Here is a 23,879-nt window from a genome sequence, read left to right as displayed (position 1 = left end):
GGAAACGCAATAAAGCAATGAAAAGAAATCCAGCCTCATTTACTAGAAAGTGGTAAAACTGACACGTTACCTTTTCCGTCTACTTATTCAATCCTTACCACCACAGAATATAAATCAAGACAGAATATTCATATTTCTGAAATATTTAACTTACTAAAAATCAGATCTAATACTAGCAGTAATTGATAGGTGTCTGTTAAGTTCTAGGTATTTCACATACATCAACTCTAATACTTAACAATGCTGCAAGGTAAGTATCATTATCTCTGTCTCAGAGAAAGCTTAATTAGTTTGCCCAAGAGCATACCTAAGAAGAGGCAGAGCAGATTTTGAACTCCAGTTGCTCAAACTCCAAAGGCCATGGTCTAGCCACCAAACCACGCAGCCCTAGAAGGATTCCTCTTCTGGTAAAGACATCAACCACAGAAGCAAGTAGGAGGGCACGGAAGCCAATGTGCTGCCATAACCAACCATACCTGAGCCTTGCGTCCCTTTTCCACCCCGTCCCCCCACCCTCTCATCTCCCTCTCCCCAGGGCAGCAACACAGTACTTCTTCCACGGCTCAAACTCACCAAGGCCTTTCCCCTCCAAAATTACAATCATGAACCGCAATTCAGCTAGTCGCCCAGTTTTTTAAAGTGCCAAAAAAAAAATCTTTAATGACTGCCCTCAATTATTATGCTTTTTGTGACAAAGAACTTTTATTTGATAATTATTGAGGACTGATTAATTAAATGTACTTGTTTGCAATGTAGATTTAGAAATTTGCTTCTGTGAGTCAGAGGCCTGAGGGCAATATTCGGAGGAGAAAAAAAGATCCCTTTATGGAAACCTAAGGACATCTAAATTAGTACTGTGAAGTGAGGGGGAAATGTAAGTGAGAAAAAATGGGGAGCGGGAGTGAGAGGCATGAGGTTTTCATCATGGACCAAAAAGTGACAAAACTAAGTGCTAATGAGAGAGAAAAAATAAAGGTAGAAGTAAAAGGAGACAAAAATATAGAAAAGGGAAAGAAAAGGGCTCTGACAAAGTACTCTGGGTTTAAGAACTGTACAGGGTTGACTGAGTTCACAATCTTAAAGCATCATATAGTATTATTCGAATCATCATCTGCAAATTCATTTTAATATCATCAGCATTTACCCCAAACTCATAAATCTAAGGACAAATATTTTTTAATTAACATGAATTTTAGAGCACCTACCCCGTGTCTAGCACCGTGATGGGCCTGAGGAGTAAATGAATAATATGAATAACAAAAGATCCTTGGTTCTTAGATAGTTCTCTTAATATATACTTATGAATCAACATGCCATGCTTTTATTGAGCACTTACTGAGTGTTAGGTATTCTGGAATGTAAAAACGAATGAAGGAATATATCTATGCTCTAAAGGAATTCAGAAGCGCAAGAAAGACAAAATAAACACACCAGAAACAATTAGGGACTAATTCTAAACACCGTATTATCAAGTACTGAATCACCAAATAGAGATTGACGTAGTAAGAGAAAAATAATTGTGGACTGAAAAAGCTTCACGAAAAAAGTAGAGCTAAGTTGGTTTCCGGTGGAGTTAGAGATAAAAAAGAGGTAGGGCAGTGCCAGTGGGGAGGGAAAAGAGTCAAAGGATTTAAAATTTCCTTGGAGCTAGGACTTAGCTTGGGAAAAAACACATTAAGCTAGTTATGACTTTTTCGATTAAAGTTACAGAAATCCAACCAGAGTTTCCTGAGGCAAAATGGAAATTTATCAACTGATGGATACAAGAAAGGGTTGTACAAGAAAACCACAGGGATGGCAACTGTCCAGCTGATCTGGAGAATGACAGGGACCAGGAACTCCATCTCTGAATACTGGCTTCATCATTTCCATTCATAGGCTGACTGGCTTTCTCCACATGGTGGGCAGCATGGCTGATGACAACTCCCAGGTTTTACGTCTTACCATTTCCAACATCAAATGTGGATGGATAAGGGTGGCATAAGCAGAAGAAAGGGGAAGAGAGGTACCAGACAGTTCTATATACGTCTACCATAAAAGTTACAAGTAAAAATTTGATTAATGGGAATTGATCCTAGATTGGTGGGAAATGACCAAAAAACAAAGTAACTTGAAAGCCTGGCAGAACCTCCCATTTTGGAGCATAATGTAGCTAAAATGCTACCTTTATACAAAACTCAGTCTTATCACAACCTGGTGGATGTGTAATATGTTATTAGCACAAATATAACGCCAAAGTGAAACCTTCTTAAAAATTCCACATACAATCTATAAGATTCATTTACTCATTCATTCTTTACTTGAAGCTCTATACCTTTTCTTCATTGATTTTTATACAGTTCAATTAAAAGTTTTTAATAATTGTTTTACCATTTCAAAAAAAGTGTTACTTGCCCACTGAATGTTCCCCAGATCTTAAGAGAAGCATGCTAAAGCTTTTAGGGATGAGAAGTCAGGATGTATAAATTTAAGTTTCAACTGGTTCTGCAATACCATGTGTGTGTGTGTGTGTGTGTGTGTGTGTGTAAAGACAGATAATAATAGAGGTAAAGCAAAAATGACAAATTTTAACAACTGTTGCATCTTGGAGGATATATGGATACCCATGACACTAACTGAATTTTTCAGTATACAGTATTTCAAAGTATTCATTATAAAAATTTGGAGGGAAGTAGAAGCCTGACAGAAGACTTCAAATTTTAAATAACAATATAATGAAAGCATAAAAAATGAAAGTAGTGTTTCAGGAAGATACATGTAGAAAGGGTATGGTTTGAATTAGAGGTAGTAAAAAATAGAGAGACCTAAGAGATTACTGTATAAGTCCAAACAGATGGGGGGCGGGGCGGCAATGGGCTGGACTGAGAAAGTGGCTGTGAAAATGAAACAGAAGGAATGGATACTAAAGACGGTGATGAATACTTAAAAGAACCCAGTGAGTGACAGGTGAGTGCAGGAGAGAGAGAAGACAGAATCAGTGACGATCCCTGGTTCCCCAGGTCAAATGATTAGGGAAGGGATAGAAATGGATAAGGTCTAAAGCAGGGAACAGATTTGTTGGGTTAAGACAATGTCTTTCATTAAATAGGTTAATATATTGCCTTCTCCATGTAAATAGAGTTCATATGCTGACTGGCGGTGTATGTGGTATAATCTCCTCCTAGTCTGTGAAAGCCCAAAGACAACATACCACACAAGCACCCTAAGAACGAGAGGCAGACACACTGGGCTAGAGCCTGGGGGAAAACAGCCAGAGTCAGCCCATATGCTCCCCCTGTTAAGCCACCTGTTTCAGTGTCTCAGTTCCCCTAGCCTGGAAGATTTACAGAATTTCAGGGATTTTTTAAAAATGCAAAAACCGCATGATAGGGTGCTTTAAAGCGGTAAGAGCAAACTTTGATTGTAGCCACAAAAATACCGCAATGTATATAGCGTCAAGTAAATGTGAGGACTTTTCTCATGCATTGGTCATTTCAGCTAAATGGCCTCTTGCTATGAGTACACCTCTAGATTAACCTTAATGGAGACAAAGTTCATGAATACATAAAACTCCTATCTATTATTTTTCATATACTTTCTGATTTAGCAGAAAACCAGGCAACTGCTATGTGCAATTACATTTTTTTAAAGTCTCAATTCAGATGGTGCAAACACAATAATTAACAAAACAAATCTTAAATCACTCACTGCCTTGTGGTGGGGTGTGGAAATGAAATTTGGGGTCACTGAGGAGGAAAGAAGAGAAGCCAAGTTGTTCCCATGATAGGGTGGGGAAATGGCCAACAGGCTGGCCCAGATGGGAGAGAGAGGTTACAGGAGACGTCAAGACACAGCTTTCTGGGCTGTGTTCATGTCGAGAACTGAGATGTTAAGAAAACAGCACAATTTGGTCAAGGTGGTGATACCCCACTGTTAAAGGCAGGGGAGAGTATTTCTGCTATATATCAATGTAAAGGCAAGACACAGTCACTGCTAATTCACAGCAGACCTAAATTGATAGAAAGGGGGCTTATGTTTGAATCCTGAATTCAATTCCTTTGTTTAGAAAGGAGAGTGCACATCTGGTGTCTTCAAGAAATGAGGAAACGGTGGAAGAACTACGTTATTTTTTTCTAACAGTATGGAATGATGAGCGGTAGAAGTATGAAATAAAGAGAAATTAAAGAAAAAAAGAATTCTAGAGGATACTAAAGATAAAAGGAACAGAATTATACTGTTAATCACAAAAGAAATTGAAAAAATAGATCTAAATCAAAAATAATAAATTATTTCCTTTTGCTTTTCTATATCACTTTGGGACACACTTTAAGTGTGCATTCTTCCAGCAAACAGGCCAAATTATTTCCCCTCAAACCTGTGTTCCCACAGTCTCCTTTATACTCCTCGAATAAAGCACTTATCACACTCTGTTATCATTTGTGGTCTCTCTATGTCCCCACCAAGTGTTCTCTGCAATTAGTGAGATTTGTTTAAAAAAAAAAAAGAAAAAAAAATGAATGAAATCATTTACTGTGGGAATCTTTATGTTATCTCTAGCCCCATTTATAAACCAACATATGATGTGTTAAATTCAAATAAATATCAGTTCCTCTTTCAGTATATTTTTTTCAAATCATGGAATTGCTCTTGATGTAAAACCTGCATACTTTGGCCACTTCATTCTGCATGTCTTACAGTCTTTTCCCTATATAATATTCTTTTCATATATATACTCTCTAGAGAAGCCCGCTCAAGCTTGGGGATGAAAGAAGATAATCAACTGCACAAATATTTATCTATATGCAGTCATTCATTTATTCACTCAACAACTATTTATACAGGAATACAGTCCCAACCAAAACAGTTATTGCACCTGGCTTCATCTTGCTTCCAATCTAGAGGTGAAGACAAATATGGAATTATGGAATAGATGCCTAGCTACAGATCAACTACAGACCATGAGCAATTAGGAGGTGCTTACAAGAGCACATTAACAGAGGAACCTAGCTTAGACTGGAAAGCTAAAGAAAATCTGTTTAAATGAAGTGGCACTTAAGCTAATACCTGAAGTTTAAATGAATTTAGCCAGGGCAGAGAGAGAGAGTGAGTGTGCATGTGTGTGTGTATGTGTGTGTGTGTTGGATCAGGGAAGTACTGCAAGCAGAGATACAGAGGAACAACCTGTACAAAGGCCCTGAGGTACAAAACCTGTCACACTCAAGGCACAGAGAACTGGAGCTGAGACTGGGGTGGGAAAGCATGCAGGCCCTTACAGGTCACTGGTTCTCAATGTCATGGGAAGCCTGATAAAATCTGTTCTTAAAAAATAAACACTATTTGTAGGGTGTTGGGGGATGATCCCCATAATTGGAGTATGGATTTTTAGAGCACCAAGAATGGAACAAGGAGGCCAATTAATATGCTAACCTGAACTAGAGTGTTAAGAGTGACCTGGGCTAGAGCAGGGGCAGTGAAGATGAAGAGAAGTTAACAGATGAGGAATATTTAGGAGATAGACTTGGTGGGTTTGGTGATGGACTAGGAAAGGAAGGTAGAGGAAGCGGCAAGGACAGCACCCTCAACTCTCCTTATTGGCCAGAGGGGCACTTTAATAACAGTGGGGGTTTTAGTAACGATAAGGAAGGATGAATGGTGGTCAAAAGGTGAAAACTGCCAGTTATAAGTTCTGGAAGGTAATGTACAGCATGGTGACCCTAGTTTAAAAAAAAATAAGAAGGGGATTTTTTTTATCCTGGAAGGTCTGGTGAGAAATGACGAGTCCAGACTTAAACATGCTTAAACTGAAATACCTGTGATCTATCCACATAAAGATGTCAAAATAATTGGTGGATATATTCAGGAGTGCACGCTGGGAAGTCTTAGCATATAGGTGGTATTTAAAGCAACTGGAGTGGATGAGATCACCTTGTGAGAGAGGAGAATGAGAAGAGAGAATGTTAAATTAAATGGAAAATTTTTTTTTCTACTTTTAGAATATAAAGATATTTTAATTACCTACATATTACAGTATCAGATATTTTATGCCTATAATACTTAAGTATAATTTTACAATATAATGTAATTATTGCATAGCAAATTATTTAAGAGTTACAGACTTGAGACTGTATTACTGACAAAGAATATTGATAGGGAAGAAAGGGGAGTAAATTGGGTCACCATATTTTCATCTTCCTTTGTCAGATCCATCTCTAAGCTGCTGGATCCATGAAGGGCCCCATATACAGTTCCAGTCTGTGAGCCAGTCCTTACATACAGGAAACACAAAGGCCACAGTAAGATGGATTTGTCAGGGGGAGCTTATATCTTTTTTTACCTCCCTGTCTGTGCCCCCATGCCATTCTCTGAAGCTGTAGCTTTCCAAGTCTCAACACATGCTATTATTTATCTTTGGAACATCAGAATGTGTTGAAATACAAATTTTTCCATTTGGACTTTCAAGTGAAAGAAAAATTCTGCAATATAAAGCCATTCCTCAAAACAAGGAATCGCTCTGCTATTCACTCTTCCTAGCATCTAGCTTTTCCAATGTAGTCAGTTATTAGTGAAACCAGGAGAGGTGTGAATCAAAAGAAGTAAATAAGAAAAACATGAGTTTCAATGAGTTTAGAGATGATATTAATTCTGAAAGTCGAGAAGTGCACTGGTGATGAAAAGAGCAAGTTCAATCACAGACTTAAATCACAGTAGCCTGAAATTACTATTTTGACCCCCAAACTGTTAAAAAACCAAAGATTAATACTTGTTTCAGCAGGTGGGAAATGGCTTAGGTTTTTATAAATGCCTTCTCTGAAGGCTAATAACAACCAGGGCAGGCCCTCATCTGCTAAAATGCATTGAAGTTTATAATCAGGCCTGAGGGACTGGATGACTCACAAAGTAATCAGAGCCCTTATTAAGATTATTAACTTAATCTTAGTGACCCTATCCCTCAGTGCAAGAGCCAGGAGCCAAGATGCAGAGAGTTTCTGGGTTGACTGCCAAAAAATTCTGAACAGAGGGTTTTTTCAGGTATAAGATATCCCAGTAGGTTATTATATAATGAAACCTGGATATAAAACAATTCAAAGTCATGTGGTTTATCAAAAGATAATTATTCCATTTTGGTAGACATTCTACAAACAGAATGGAAAAGCCAAAGGTTGAAAGAATCAACCAAGGTACGTGTATCCCACGCAATCAGTTTCTTCAAGGGTTAAGGCCTTCTGGCAGGATTGGTTATGTTGCTGTCACGCTTACTAATTTTACCCATCACATGTACACAAAAACAGAAACCTCACATGTTAAGAAAACACAAAAATGTTATTTGAGTCTGAACATTACCTTTGTTCTTTTCTTATTGAGTCCACTTACAAAGGCCTAATCAACCATGGCAGGTTTTCTTAACCTTTTGGGGGGTCAAGGATTCCTTTGAAAATCTTACAGATGATCTCAGCACTAGATAACTGAGATTGTATAATTAATTTCAGGGTGCTCATAAACCCTCTACACCCTTCCACTGGTTCCCTAGAACCTCTGCTATATAGGGTATAAGGGACAGTCAGTCCCTTACACAAACAAGGGAGAAGAAGATTCACCATTTGTGAGTACTTTTCTCTCCCCATGAACTTACTTGACCTCCCCTCAAACTTGTCATAGTGAATTATATTACCTCTCTCTTCTTTTCTCATGAGCCTCCAAAGTCTTCACCTTCTACACCCTGACACCCTATATTCACCAAGCTTTATGGATTCACAAGACTTCTTTCCTATTTGAAATACTATGACACAAAAGCAATTTAAAAAGACACATTCTTTTGACTATTCTGATTCACAAAATTGAATCCATTGGTAGGGAAAAACTATTAAAAAGCTCACTTATCTTATGAAGAAAATCATCAAATTATCCTTAAGTAACAGCTTTATCAGAATTTGTAACTGCCAGGTGGTACCACAATTTCTTTTAAGATGTGAATGTGGCACCTAGAGATTATCATACTAAGTGAAGTAAGTCAGAAAGACAAATATCGTATATCACTTATATGTGGAATCTAAAAAAATGATACAATGAACTTATTTACAAAACAGAAATAGACTCACAGACATAGAAAACAAACATGGTTACAAAAGGGGAAAGGTGGGGGGAGGGATAAATTAGAAATTTGGGAATAACATATATAGAAATTTAGGAGTAACATGTAAACAACAAGGACCTACTGCATAGCACTGGAACTATATTCAATATCTTGTTAAGAACCTATAATAGAAAAAAATCTGAAAAAGAAAAACTATATATATTCAAGATATATATGTATGTATAAATGAATCAGCTTGCTGTACACGAGAAACTAACACAACATTGTAAAGCAACTATACTTCAATAAAAATTTTAAAATAAAAATAAAACAAATAGTACTTCAGATATAGAGAACAAACTAGTGTTTACAGGGGTGGGGGGAAGACAGGGGTAGGGGATTAAGAGGTACAAACTACTATGTATGAGATAAATAAGCTACAAGGATATATTGTACAGCACAGAGAATATAGCCAATATTTAATAATTATTATAAACGGAGTATAATAACCTTTAAGAATTGTGAATCATTATGTTGTACACCTGAAATTAATATAACATTGTAAATAAATGATACTTCAATAAAAAATAAAATAACTGTCTTAAAAAAAAAAGAAAATTTACAAATTACCAGATTAAAAAAAAAAAAAAGATGTAGATGTGTTCCAGCTTGTTATATACTTTTAAAACACTGCCAGAGCAAAGCACTTAGGAGAAGGTCATTTCTATCTCATCCCAATTCCAAGAGCCTATGATTCCAAGTCTTATTTTAATCTATGAAGTGAAAACTTTTGGTTTTTTTAAATTACTGCATATTTTAATTGATATTAGATATCATTTCATTATAAATAGCATTAGAAGGTCAGGTTAGTTGTTTCATACATTAGTACAGAGATACTTTTCTTGCATATGATTATGAATGAGACTTAAATTCTGATTACTTTAAAGAAACACTGGAATTTGGGGAATTATTAAATCATAGCTTTTCTGCTAAAAGTCCAGAATCTAACAGCACAAAAATATTGTAAACTGTATTTTGGAAAGTACTTATTTTATGAGGAGAAGTTATTTGTTTTTAAATGCAAATATTTGGAATACACCAATTCATTAAAAAATAAGTGACCAGATAGATTTTTTTTAACTTCAGGTACACAAACTGAATTAATCATAATCTGTGCTTCATGACACACTTATTGATCCATGCATGGTTCATTTTACTTAGTAAAATAGTTAAATAAATCCTACTATACCCATTATTCTTGGTGACATTTTTCCCCTTACGCACAAAGTGTGGCCTTCCTCTACTTCATTTTTACAGTAAATGGATATTCTTTTGGTAATCCTTTCTCAGTCACCCAGACATTTATAAACAAATCCTACTCATACAAATATGAAAACATTAGCAGCATGTTTAAAGTTTTGAAGAAACATAATCCATTTAACTATATAGAGCCATATTTTGACAGCTTAATTTCTATCATTTTCAAAAACACTGGCAGTGGGGGGAGACAGGCAAGGGTGGAATGGGTCACAAAATCCAGGACCTTTGCAGCTTCTATTCAACTCCTGGTTATAGATAACCCATTAGAAAAAACAAATAATCCATCTACCCATCCTGTTTCTGTTTGTGTCACATTCCTATTACAAAAAAGTTGTGGGACAGGTAGGTGTGAATAAAACCATGGACACTGGTCTTATTTTATTTTAGAAAGAACAATGAATATGGAAATCTACAACATCCCTGGAGCACTTACCCCCGAGGTAAGCCAAAGGCCTTACAGCATGAGCCCCAGGTGAGGCTGGACATTTCTACGAGCTTCCAACTGATCAAGTGGTCACTGAAAGCCCAACTAGTATTTAGGTCTACAGATATGAACTGCTAATGGCTTAGCTATGTATGTATTCTACATTTTAGCAGAACTAACAAGTGGATTAAAACTATATAGTTTCTAAGTGCTGTTTCTCTACTGAATAGGAACAAAATTAAACTAAGTACAATAACTGATAATACTGGCAAATGTTTAATTTTAAATTAGACCCTCAAGTGTCATGATATAGAAACCTACCTGAGGGAAAAAAAAACATTAAATAACAATTGAAATCTCTGTCACATATAAATAAAATTAATTTTAAATCTTGGTTTTTGTGCAAGACACAGAAGCTTAACATGGAGAAATTAACAGGCATTATCAACTCAAGGCTTCAGAGAAGCCCAAGACATCGCTGAGACATTTTACAGTCTAGATTCACTAGGTCACAGATTTGACACGTTATTAATGTGGAAAGCAATTGCCATTTCCTTGACACCCTCTACCCTACATGAAAGGGCACCCAGAAATCATTCCTCATTTCAGGCCCAAGTGAACTCGCCTAATTATACTCCAAGACATTATCAACAAGTAGTTAAGAATACTGCCTAGTACTCATAACATAGACAGTCATAAAAAAAAAAATTTAAGAGGCACAGAACCTGATATGTCTTGGACATAAGGATTGTGCTTACACAAAAGGGCAATTAAAGATACATCTCCAAACAGAATCTTCAAAGCAAACAGAAGCTGTTTTCTTAAGCCTATGATGTATTTCACTACAATGCATAGCTTTCATAGTTTTAGAATTTTCCAGGTAACTACTCCAAAGCATACTTTTTATCAATAGCAGATGGAAAATATTATGTCCATTTCCTAGCTAAGGCAACTTGGAGGAAAGGAAATTAAGACACATTACACTAAGCCAAGTCAATGAATGACAACAATACTGCAGCTAGTACCTAGTCAGACAGAACACTGAAAGAGAATTAAGTTCAATATTTATATACTTAGGGGGAAGAGTTTTGTTTCAGAAAAATATTTGGTAGTTTCTGTTCAGGCACATTAAGAACACTGAAAAACCACCACTAAAACAAACTGGACTGAAATTCAACACAATGGCATGTGTTTTTCAACCTGTAATCAACACCAAGAAATAGCTCCCTTTGGTTATTAAAATCCTGGAAAGAAATCATAATTACCCCATCTGGGAATACGGCCTTCAAAGCATGAGTACTTTAGATAAAACAGCCAATGTCTAGTCCCACTTCTATTGATTTTCAAATTCCTTGAACGGAAAAAAAGTAAACAAATGCTTTCATGGATGCGAGATTTTCAATCAGGTTTGCTTAAATCAAAGTTTAAATCAAGTTATTTGAATTTAATAAAAAGTATACAGTAATATTCTATACTGAATTTCAGTATTTTTAAATTAAATTTTGTTAAGTAGGTCCCAGCTACATAGAATATGAAAAAAATCTTTAACTTTAAAAGTACAAGAATGTAGCAGCTTCATTTACGATAGCTAAAACTGGAAATAACCCAAATATCCATCAGAAGTGATAAACCAAACTGCAGTAATTGATACAATGGAATACTGCTCAGCAGTAAAAAGGAATAAACTACTGAACATGCAACAACATGGATGAAACCTATGGAAATTAGACTGAGCTGAAGAAGCTAGACACAAAAAAGTACATGCTATATGGTTCTATTCTATGAAGGTCTAGAAAATACAAAATTAATCAGTGACGAAAACAATCAGAACAGTTGTCAATGGGTCAGGGGCAAAGATTGCCTGGGGGCATGAGGGAACTTTCTAAGGTGATATAAATGTTCTATATCTTGATATGGGTAATGGTTACACAGGTATATCCATTTGTCAAGAGAATACAGTTTATGTTAATACCAGAATCTGAAGTATGGATATCCATTAAGTAGCTTTTACAGCTTTTTTTTCATTTTATGACTTTTATATTTTTAAACCAATACTTACAAAATGTATATAATCATAAGCTCACTTGAAAATGACTTTTGAATATTTTTGTAAGGCAAACCTAGAGTGATAATAAAATTTTAACGTCAATTAAAATATATATATATTTTTAATATTTAAAAAAATATATATATAATGTGGCAACTCTGTAAATCAAACACCACTTTCCCCACCCAATAAACTATAGTTTATTGTTTAAAAAAAAAAAAAAGAGTACAGTTTAGGTATGTACATTTTAATGCATGTACACTTTGCCTCCCCGCTCCCCCCAATAATCCCACATAATGGAAATGGATGGAGGTGTGAGTGAAACAGTCACAGCAGAATTTGATCATTGTTAAAGCTGGGTAATGGGTATGGGCTTTTTTTAATACTATCCTGTTTACTTTCTATATATTTGACATTTTTCAAGGTAAAAGGTTTAAAAATATAGATCGGTGAAACGTACAATCAAAAATGTTTACACTCTGAAAATTTATCCCTCAAGAGGCTTTCTCTGTATGCAGAAGACTTTTATAAAAATCCACGGAGATCCCCAGTGTCTGTGCTTCACACAGAGAATTTGAAATGGAGCTTGTTATTTTCTCCAGCTCCCCTTGCCCCCATCCCCAGCACGCCTCCCATCTAATGGGCCATCAGACTGAATATGATATGGTTGTCTCAGCTACCACCAACCCCCAAATTAATTCTTCCCTCGTCCCTCGAATATTTATTTATAACAAATACTGGTGCAGATGGAGAAATCAGAGCTGCTGCAGACACTGGAGAAAACAGATCTCAACCTTAGTCTTTATTCTCACTACTCTCTGAGGATGGTGTTTTAGAAGTTAATGAGAAAATGAAAATTTACTTTTTTTAATCCAAATTTTTTAAAATCTCATATTCAACTTCTTTTAACCTCACCTTATTTCTCAGCAATATGAAGAGACATAAATTTTCAAAATAATAAAATCTAGAGTAACCAGAGTCAGCAGTCAATTTCTCTACTATGGAGTTATGAGGCTCAATCATGTATCAGTCACTAAACAAGTCTTATTAGTTTTCTAAATATTGCCTGAGAAAAGTCCTATAGCTTTTCACAAAACATGTCCAAAGAATCAGAAGCACCATACAGAGGCAAAGGATGAATTCAGGCTCAGTCAGAGCTATTTAAAGGTATGTTAATACCCTCCTAGAGCTATTTAAAGGTATGTTAATACCCATAAGAGGATTATAAGTGCACCTGGGTAAAGAATCTTCTTGACAACCTAAAAAGTGGACTTAAGTATTGTATCTAGCAGTTCTCTGTAGTGAACATAAGATAAACACTGAAATTAGCTAAAATTAAAAGTCCGAACTATATATACTTTATAACCTCCACTTACAAACATTTCTACCTAACATTTCCTTATGTTTATATGACCCTGCTAAATTCCAGTGAAGAATTTCACAAGATGTGAAATAACAAATACTCATAAAGTAAAGGAGATCCTTGATGCCAGAATTTTTGTTCATTCATTCATTCAAAAAAATGTGTGCCTATGAGTAGCAAGTGCTCTTCTAGGTGCTAGAAATATATGTAATAATTCAATGTAATAATGAACAAAGCAAAGTTCATGCCCTCAGAGAGTTTACATTCTAGTAAGGGGAGACAGGCTTACAAGAAGGGCTGAGGATAGTAAGTGCCATGGAGGAGAATCAGTAGGAAAGGGCATGCAGATGGCTATTTAATACAGCTGTCAGGAAAGGCTTCTGTTAGCGTGATTGGAGCAAACCTGAAGAATTGAAGGTCCAGAATTCCAGGCAGAGAAAATGACAAGTGCAAAGGCCCCACACCAGAGCCCACTTGCAAACTGAAGAAACAAAAAGCCAGTGTGGCCCCAGCGCTGAGTTAGTGTCAGAGCTGAGGGAGCCGGGAGTGAGAGGGCCGCAGAGGATCTCAGCCTTTGTGGGCCATATTCAGGGTCTGGGCATCTAGTGTGAGGGAGATGGGAAGCCATTGGAGGACTGTGGGCAGAAATGATCTTATTTAATGTTTTTTTAAAAGATCACTAACTGTGTGAGGAGAACAGACAGTAGAGGAACAAAGGTTGAAGCAGGAAGGCCAGTTCAATCTAGAGATCACAATGTGCTCAGAGGAACATTTTAAGTTCATTTGTTTATAGGTTATGTTTCATTATACAACTCAAATACTCCTGTAACTAAAACAGCAGTCAATTGAATTGCTCTCTTGTTTGCCACTGGCTTGGAGGGTTAGAGTTTTTGAGGGAAATGCAAGAGTCATCTTATGTTACTTTTCAGGCTCTAGTTTGATCTGTTGGCTAGTGGTTCCTTTATCTCCATTAATCTAATAGGTAAATAAGACAAAAACTGCTAGCTTCCCAAAAAATAACCCTTTTCAAAAATATTACATCACGGGCTTCCCTGGTGGCGCAGTGGTTGAGAATCTGCCTGCCAATGCAGGGGACACGGGTTCGAGCCCTGGTCTGGGAAGATCCCACATGCCGCGGAGCAACTAGGCCCGTGAGCCACAACTGCTGAGCCTGCGCGTCTGGAGCCTGTGTTCCGCAACAAGAGAGGCCGCGACAGTGAAAGGCCCGCGCACCGCGATGAAGAGTGGCCCCCGCTTGCCGCAACTAGAGAAAGCCCTCGCACAGAAACGAAGACCCAACACAGCCAAAAATAAATAAATAAATAAATAAATTTATTTAAAATATATATATATATTACATCACAAATATCAGAAAGCAAATATTTTCACACGTACGCTGGATACAGAAGTTTCTCATATTATTTCCATTATTCGTAACCCTCATCACAACCTATCTACATGGTAGTAGTCAAAACCCACTTAACTAATATTCCTGAAAGACGATAAATCGAAATAAAAATATACTGCAAATCATAAAATCCATCACCACTCTCAGACTTCTATTTCATAATTTATGAAATCCCTCTCATAATGAAGACAGGCTCCCGATCACTCTCCTATCTCTCATTTCCTTAAGTTTACCCAACAGCATATCTAACTACTGTCTCGCCCATACCCTGTGGTTAGGCACTTTCAGTTATAAAAAGCCAGGTAGGAAAACCACCACACACAGCACATCTTTCAGGACTTTCAGCCACGCTCAAGTGTTATTAAACGGTTTGAGAGGGTGTCAGAAACACATGCTTTCCGGCACACTTTGGTGATTTCATCCTATGCTCAGAGCACTCTGATAAATTAAATCATTCTGGCTGTGTCAGGAATCGCAGCTGGTGTACCTGAGTATTGCTCTCTGATGATGACAAGCAGTACAAAATAAGATACCGAATCCTACTCTTAAAATCTCATTTTCGGCATCTCGCAAAACGTTACTAGGCAGGATTTTAAAGCGAAAACAAATGTTATAATTCACTTTGGTTTTGCAGAAACCTAAGCCCACTTGCCAAAAAAAACTGATGGCTTTTTTTCTTTCCAAAGAGCAGGCAGCTTCTACAGTAGGGAAGGGGACTGGGGGTAGGGGGTAGGCAGAAGCTATTAAAATGGATAATCCAGCTTTTTGCTTACCCGTGTAGCTTTAATGGAGGGGAACCAAGCAGGAACTGAGGGACTGTTACAGCCACGTATACCGAAAGGGCTTTCCTCACCCTCAGCTGAATAGTGTGGAGAATCTGCCTCATTACCTTCTACGAACAAGTAAAGGAGAATCCCCTCTCTGGGGGCAGGCTTTGCTGCACTAACATCCTCTACAGACTTGACCTCATCCACCCCCCTCTCCTTTTCCCTTTCCTTCAGCCACAAACTCCTATTTCGTTTTTGGTTTGTTTCATCTTATTATACTGAAGGCATTCTTGCAAACTGCCTTCAACCATTCCCGGGATAAGAAGAGAGAGAAATAAATAATAAAATAAATCAAGATCTCTTTTCTCCAGGGCTAAATTTAAATATATAGGCGGAGCGAGATGGTGAAAAGGGGTGTGTGGGTGTCTACCGCAAGATTTTTCAGTCTCTAGGAGAGAAAAGGATAAAGAACAGAAGGCTAAAAGGATTTGAGAAGTGTGTGTGTGTACAATCATTCCCAGGGCGGACGGAAAAATTCAGGAAGGGAGGGAGAAGCAAAAGATCAATCCAGGCAGTCACTCACTCCCATCCCTCCCGACCCCTCCCCACCTCACTGCAGTGCTCTGCGCTTCCCAGAAAGCTCACCACCCAAAGGGCAGATTCCCAAAACCAAAGCAGAGCCCGAATCCTGGTCACGCAGGCAGGCTGGGGAGACGGGGGAGGTGCGGGGTGGGGTGGGGGTGGGGGTGGGTAGAGACAGGCGATGGGAAACCATCTGGCTAGGGAAGCGGCGAGGAGGCCAGCAAGACCAGAGGAGGAAAGGCAGGGCCGGGCTGCCGGGACCTACCGGGAGCAGTGACGGTAGAGGATGCCCCGGGCACCTCTGGCCTCTCCTCCTCGGCTTCCTCCCGCTGCCGTTGCTGCTGCTGCTGCTGCTGCTGGATGAGACTGAGGTCGGAGCGGCTGAGCTCAGCTCTGGCGGCCGCAGGGACCAGCCTCGCCTTCAGCAGCACGGCGGCCAGGCCGAGGAGCAGGGTGCAAGGGACGCGCCGGCTGAGCCTCGCCATGGCCGAGAGCCAGAGGGCCGCGGCGGCATATTGCGGCGGAGGTCCGGACGGCGGCGGCGGGCGCCAGGGCTGCGGGCTCTCGCCCGCTCGCTCGGTCCCCCTCGCTCGGTCTGCCTCGCACACCCTCACCAGGAGGAGGAGGCTGGGGCGGCGGAGGAGACGCCGCGGAAGGAGGAGGGGGAAGTTAGCATCCTCGCGCACGTGACGCGCGGGGCGGGGTGGGGCGAGCCCCGCGCCAGGCGCCGCGTCTCCGCTATCACCCCGGGCTCAGCTGCTCCGGACGCGCGCGCTCGGCGGGGTGCTGGGGCGCAGTGCTGGTGGTGGCTTCCTAGGGTAAACGAAAAAGGAGAGCCTTTTGGGGGGCTGGTAGACCTTCAGATCCTCTAGCCCCCACCGAGACACCGGGAAATTTTGCAGAAAGTGGAATAAAATTCCCCACATCCTGACCGCAAAGTAGAAGAGAAGGTGGTGTATTGATTACGCTCCCACAACACTTAACGCAGCACCGGCGGATCAAAAAAGCCAGGATCTCTTAACCATGTGGGCTTTAGGGCATCACGGCCATCACTAGTTAGCTAGAAATTAAACTGCGGCTCTCCAGATTTTGATTAAATTCCTCTTTCTGCCCAAATTGGAATTTCTTTCAATATCGTAAAATATTCTTAATTACGTTTTGTCTAATTATAGTCTATACTTTTCATTTGCTCAAAAAAAATATTTTTCTAAATGCCTGCTAGGTGCTTACCACGTGCCAGTATTTAGTCAGGTGCTTGGAATAAGCAACATACAATCCCTGCGTTCTAGGAGCCCATTACCTGTTAGGACAGAGGAACATACAAACAAATTATAATCCAGGGTGGTGCCTGCCACTGGAGAAACACTACAGCATGCAGAGATTGCATTGAATTGGAAGAAATTAACAATGTGGTATATGGAAGGGGGCTATGAAACACTAGGAGAGGTGGGGTTTAAAGAAGCATAAGAGTTCCACACATAGGTGGGTGTAACCAGGTCATCTAAAAAGTATAGCTGTGTGTGTGTGTGTATGCCCGTGCACACGCGCCGAGGTGTGTAACAGTACAGTGTGCTTGGAAAATTGTCCTGCAATGATTGTGACAAAGTGACAGTGTTTTAGATTGAAAAGGAAGGTGGAGATCAGGTCATTAAAAAAATAATAGCAGGGACTTTCCTGGTGCCGCAGTGGTTAAGAATCTCCCTGCCAATGCAGGGGACACGGGTTCAGGCCCTGGTCCGGGAAGATCCCATATGCCGTGGAGCAAATAAGCCCGTGTGCCACAACTACTGAGCCAGCAGGCCAAAACTACTGAAGCCTGCCCACCTGGAGCCGGTGCTCCGCAACAGGAGAAGCCACCCAATGAGAAGCCCGCACACCGCAACGAAGAGTAGCCCCCACTCTCTGCAACTAGAGAAAGCCGGCGCACAGCAACAAAGACCCAACGCAGCCAAAAATAAATAAAATTAAAAAAAAAAATAACGGCAAACACTTCTATAGTACTTACTGTGTCCAGGCACTGTTCAAGCACTTTATATACATTAACTCCTGTAATAACCTTGGATGCTATATAAGGAAACTGAAATTTACATTGCAAGTGATTATGAAATAGTGAAAGAAATTAATCAGGGAAGGGACTTGCTACCAGTCTGCGTTTTCAAAGGATCACTTTGCTATCAGTATGGAAGAGGAAGAGGGATAGATTGGCGGAGAGGAGGCCAGTTTAGTGGTGTTTGCAAAAGCCAGTGAGGAGATACCAAAGGCTTGTGAGACCAGAAAGGAGAAGAAAGGTGTGGGAGATTCAGTATGTAGGGCTGGAATCAGCAAAACTGGTTGATTGTTTGGGTGAGGAAGAGAGAAGGAGAAAGATGGGTATGTCTAGTATGACACTCAAATTGCCAGACTGAGATCTTGGGTGGCTGCTTATGACATTGTCAAGATTAGCTGCTACTACTGACTACAGAATAGGTGATAAGCCATGGCTTGTTCAGTTGTAGTCTCTTTGTATTTGGAATGTCTGTGGGACATCTCATAATATAATGTAAATGTGATCTGTGACATCACATCCTTTACCATCATAGTTGATTCAGATGATTTCGCTGATTGGACAGTCCCTTTCCACACTCACCACTCTTTTGTGTGTTTGTCCCAATGTTTCCAACATGCTGGAAAAGAACAAATTTCTCACTAGTGGAAAGTTATTCTTTGGTCAAGGATATGAAACTAGTGCCTATATAACCATAACTAATAATAATAATAGGCATTTTACATACATTATCTCGTATCCTCAAAGCAGTCCTACAAATTAGCTCTCATTATTCTGTTTAGCAAATGGAAACACTGAAGGTCAGAGAGGCAACTGTCTTGCCCAAGGCTACACTAATAAGAAGTGACTTTACCTTTCAGCGCTGTTTGAAACTTTCGCCATGAGCTTGCGTTGTTTTTTAGTGATTTTTAGATGGAAATAAACTACATAATGTGGGCTACATAATTTTTTGAAGAGAGATGTCAAAGTGAGGTCCCTCACACTAAACACCACTATTCCATCATGGCTTTGCCTCGCCTGTGTGAGCAGGAATTATTGGGGGGAGGCTGAATGCAGAGAGTCTTCATTAGTTTCATCAAGCTGTTTTTGTTGCATTTTCCTCCAATTTACCTCTGCTCCTGGAGAGAAGAAAGGAGAAAATGGAAATGGTTCCAGAATCCTGACTGGCAGATCAGAAGGAAAGGAATGCTGCCAGAATTTCTGTCATCCTGCCTTACGGTGGCCAAGTCATCTTTAATATATTAGAAGCTGACCTTCCAGAGGCAAAGTTGCTGATTTCACAGCCCTCAGTGGAGGGTAGACATGAAATCCTTCAATACTACAGACTGTTTAAAGAAATAAGCTTTGCTAATCAAGATGGGTTTTAGATGGTTTTTAAATGCTCCGTTACTCGTATAGTTTACGCTTAATTTCTGTGCAATATACAAAAGCCATATTATTGGATGCAATCAGGGCTAATATTTGGTGAATCAAAAAAGTAGGTCAAGAGACCAAAAAAAATCAATATATTTAAAATATATTTTAGGCTGCTTATTTTATCTTAAAATAGGCAAATATATATTCATTTACCAATCTTTTGACGTAGGGCCAATAATTTTTTTTTAAACATCTTTATTGAAGTATATTTGCCTTCAATAGTGTGTTAACATCTGCTTTATAACAAAGTGAATCAGTTATACATATACAATATGTTCCCATTTCTCTTCCCTCTTGCATCTCCCTCCCTCCCACCCTCCCCATCCCACCCCTCTAGGTGGTCACAAAGCACCGAGCTGATCTCCCTGTGCTATGCGGCTGCTTCCCACTAGCTATCTATTTTACATTTGGTAGTGTATATATGTCCATGACACTCTCTTACCCTGTCACATCTCACCCCACCCCCTCCCCATATCCTCAAGTCCATTCTCTAGTAGGTCTGTGTCTTTATTCCCGTCTTGCCACTAGGTTCTTCATGGCCTTTTTTTTTTTCCCTTAGATTCCATATATATGTGTTAGCATACTGTATTTGTTTTTCTCTTTCTGACTTACTTCACTCTGTATGATAGACTCTAACTCCATCCACCTCATTACAAATACCTCCATTTCATTTCTTTTTATGGCTGAGTAATATTCCATCATATATATGTGCCACATCTTCTTTATCCATTCATCTGTCGATGGACATTTAGGTTGCTTCCATGTCCTGGCTATTGTAAATAGAGCTGCAATGAACATTTTGGTACATGACTCTTTTTGACCTATGGTTTTCTCAGGGTATATGCCCAGTAGTGGGATTGCTGGGTCGTATGGTAGTTCTATTTGTAGTTTTTTAAGGAACCTCCATACTGTTCTCCATAGTGGCTGTATCAATTTACATTCCCACCAACAGTGCAAGAGTGTTCCCTTTCCTCCACACCCTCTCCAGCATTTATTGTTTCTAGATTTTTTGATGATGGCCATTCTGACCGGTGGGAGATGATATCTCATTGTAGTTTTGATTTGCATTTCTCTAATGATTAATGATGTTGAGCATTCTTTCATGTGTCTGTAGGCCATCTGTATATCTTCTTTGGAGAAATGTCTATTTAGATCTTCTGCCCATTTTTGGATTGGGTTGTTCGTTTTTTTGTTATTGAGCTGCATGAGCTGCTTGTAAATCTTGGAGATTAATCCTTTGTCAGTTGCTTCATTTGCAAATATTTTCTCCCATTCTGAGGGTTGTCTTTTGGTCTTGTTTATGGTTTCCTTTGCTGTGCAAAAGCTTTTAAGTTTCATTAGGTCCCATTTGTTTATTTGTGTTCTTATTTCCATTTCTCTGGGAGCTGGGTCAAAAAGAATCTTGCTGTGATGTATGTCATAGAGTGTTCTGCCTATGTTTTCCTCTAAGAGTTTGATAGTGTCTGCCCTTACACTTAGGTCTTTAATCCATTTTGAGTTTATTTTTGTGCATGGTGCCAGGGAGTGTTCTAATTTCATACTTTTACATGTTCCTGTCCAATTTTCCCAGCACCACTTATTGAAGAGGCTGTCTTTTCTCCACTGTATATGCTTGCCTCCTTTATCAAAGATAAGTTGACCATATGTGTGTGGGTTTATCTCTGGGCTTTCTATCCTGTTCCATTGATCTATATTTCTGTTTTTGTGCCAATACCAAACTGTCTTGATTACTGAAGCTTTGTAATATAGTCTGAAGTCAGGGAGCCTGATTCCCCCAGCTCCATTTTTCGTTCTCAAGATTGCTTTGGCTATTCGGGGTCTTTTGTGTTTCCATACAAATTGTGAAATTTTTTGTTCTAGTTCTGTGAAAAATGCCAGTGGTAGTTTGATAGGGATTGCATTGAATCTGTAGATTGCTTTGGGTAGTAGAGACATTTTCACAATGTTGATTCTTCCAATCCAGGAACATGGTATATCTCTCCATCTATTTGTATCATCTTTAATTTCTTTCATCAGTGTCTTATAATTTTCTGCATACAGGTCTTTTGTCTCCTTAGGTAGGTTTATTCCTAGATATTTTATTCTTTTTGTTGCAATGGTAAATGGGAGTGTTTTCTTAATTTCACTTTCAGATTTTTCGTCATTAGTGTATAGAAATGCAAGAGATTTCTGTGCATTAATTTTGTATCCTGCTACTTTACCAAATTCATTGATTAGCTCTAGGAGTTTTCTGGTAGCATCTTTAGGATTCTCTATGTATAGTATCATGTCATCTGCAAATAGTGACAGCTTTACTTCTTCTTTTCCGATTTGGATTCCTTTTATTTCTTTGTCTTCTCTGATTGCTGTGGCTAGGACTTCCAGAACTATGTTGAATAATAGTGGTGAGAGTGGGCAACCTTGTCTTGTTCCTGATCTTAGTGGAAATGGTTTCAGTTTTTCACCATTGAGGACAATGTTGGCTGTGGGTTTGTCATATATGGCCTTTATTATGTTGAGGAAAGTTCCCTCTATGCCTACTTTCTGCAGGGCTTTTATCATGAATGGGTGTTGAATTTTGTCAAAAGCTTTCTCTGCATCTATTGAGATGATCATATGGTTTTTCTCCTTCAATTTGTTAATATGGTGTATCACATTGATTGATTTGCGTATATTGAAGAATCCTTGCATTCCTGGGATAAACCCCACTTGATCATGGTGTATGATCCTTTTAATGTGCTGTTGGATTCTGTTTGCTAGTATTTTGTTGAGGATTTTTGCATCTATGTTCATCAGTGATATTGGCCTGTAGTTTTCTTTCTTTGTGACATCTTTGTCTGGTTTTGGTATCAGGGTGATGGTGGCCTCGTAGAATGAGTTTGGGAGTGTTCCTCCCTCTGCAATATTTTGGAAGAGTTTGAGAAGGATAGGTGTTAGCTCTTCTCTAAATGTTTGATAGAATTCACCTGTGAAGCCATCTGGTCCTGGGCTTTTGTTTGTTGGAAGGATTTTAATCACAGTTTCAATTTCAGTGCTTGTGATTGGCCTGTTCATATTTTCTATTTCTTCCTGGTTCAGTCTCGGCAGTTTGTGCATTTCTAAGAATCTGTCCATTTCTTCCAGGTTGTCCATTTTATTGGCATAGAGTTGCTTGTAGTAATCTCTCATGATCTTTTGTATTTCTGCAGTGTCAGTGGTTACTTCTCCTTTTTCATTTCTAATTCTATTGATCTGAGTCTTCTCCCTTTTTCTCTTGATGAGTCTGGCTAATGGTTTATCAATTTTGTTTATCTTCTCAAAGAACCAGCTTTTAGTTTCATTGATTTTTGCTATTGTTTCCTTCATTTCTTTTTCATTTATTTCTGACCTGATCTTTATAATTTCTTTCCTTCTGCTGGCTTTGGGGTTTTTTTGTTCTTCTTTCTCTAATTGCTTTAGGTGCAAGGTTAGGTTGTTTATTCGAGATGTTGCCTGTTTCTTGAGGTAGGCTTGTATTGCTATAAACTTCCCTCTTAGCACTGCTTTTGCTGTGTCCCATAGGTTTTGGGTCGTCGTGTCTCCATTGTCATTTGTTTCTAGGTATTTTTTGATTTCCCCTTTGATTTCTTCAGTAATCACTTCGTTATTAAGTAATGTATTGTGTAGCCTCCATGTGTTTGTATTTTTTACAGATCTTTTCCTGTAATTGATATCTAGTCTCATAGCGTTGTGGTCGGAAAAGATACTTGATATGATTTCAATTTTCTTAAATTTACCAAGGCTTGATTTGTGACCCAAGATATGATCTATCCTGGAGAATGTTCCATGAGCACTTGAGAAAAATGTGTATTCTGTTGTTTTTGGGTGGAATGTCCTATAAATATCAATTAAGTCCATATTGTTTAATGTATCATTTAAAGCTTGTGTTTCCTTATTTATTTTCATTTTGGATGATCTGTCCATTGGTGAAAGTGGGGTGTTAAAGTCCCCTACTATGATTGTGTTGCTGTCAATTTCCCCTTTTATGGCTGTTAGTATTTGCCTTATGTATTGAGGTGCTCCTATGTTGGGTGCATAAATATTTACAATTGTTATACCTTCCTCTTGGATCGATCCCTTGATCATTATATAGTGTCCTTCTTTGTCTCTTGTAATAGTCTTTATTTTAAAGTCTATTTTGTCTGATATGAGAATTGCTACTCCAGCTTTCTTTTGATTTCCATTTGCATGGAATATCTTTTTCCATCCCCTCACTTTCAGTCTGTATGTGTCCCTAGGTCTGAAGTGGGTCTCTTGTAGACAGCATATATATGGGTCTTGTTTTTGTATCCATTCAGCCAGCCTGTGTCTTTTGGTGGGAGCATTTAATCCATTTACATTCAAGGTAATTATCGATATGTATGTTCCTATTCCCATTTTCTTAAATGTATTGGGTTTGTTATTGTAGGTGTTTTCCTTCTCTTGTGTTTCTTGCCTAGAGAATTTCCTTTAGCATTTGTT

General features: G+C 38.7%; 1 protein-coding gene across 1 annotated transcript in view; it reads right to left on the bottom strand.

Annotated features, from left to right (window-relative positions):
• Nucleotides 1–16,607, bottom strand: part of FAM171B (family with sequence similarity 171 member B) — a 66,745-nt gene extending 50,138 nt beyond the window's left edge. Inside the window, exon 1 of the mRNA XM_007190363.2 lies at nucleotides 16,227–16,607. Within this exon, the coding sequence (XP_007190425.2) occupies nucleotides 16,227–16,446 (220 nt within the window). The 5' untranslated portion in view covers nucleotides 16,447–16,607. The remainder of the gene's footprint in view (nucleotides 1–16,226) is intronic.
• Nucleotides 16,608–23,879: the final 7,272 nt, after the last annotated feature.

The sequence above is a fragment of the Balaenoptera acutorostrata genome, chromosome 8, assembly GCF_949987535.1.
Source record: "Balaenoptera acutorostrata chromosome 8, mBalAcu1.1, whole genome shotgun sequence".
NCBI classification, from domain to species: Eukaryota; Metazoa; Chordata; class Mammalia; order Artiodactyla; family Balaenopteridae; genus Balaenoptera; species Balaenoptera acutorostrata.
Note: the sequence above shows the minus strand (reverse complement) of the source record. Positions and strands in the feature narration are given on the sequence as shown.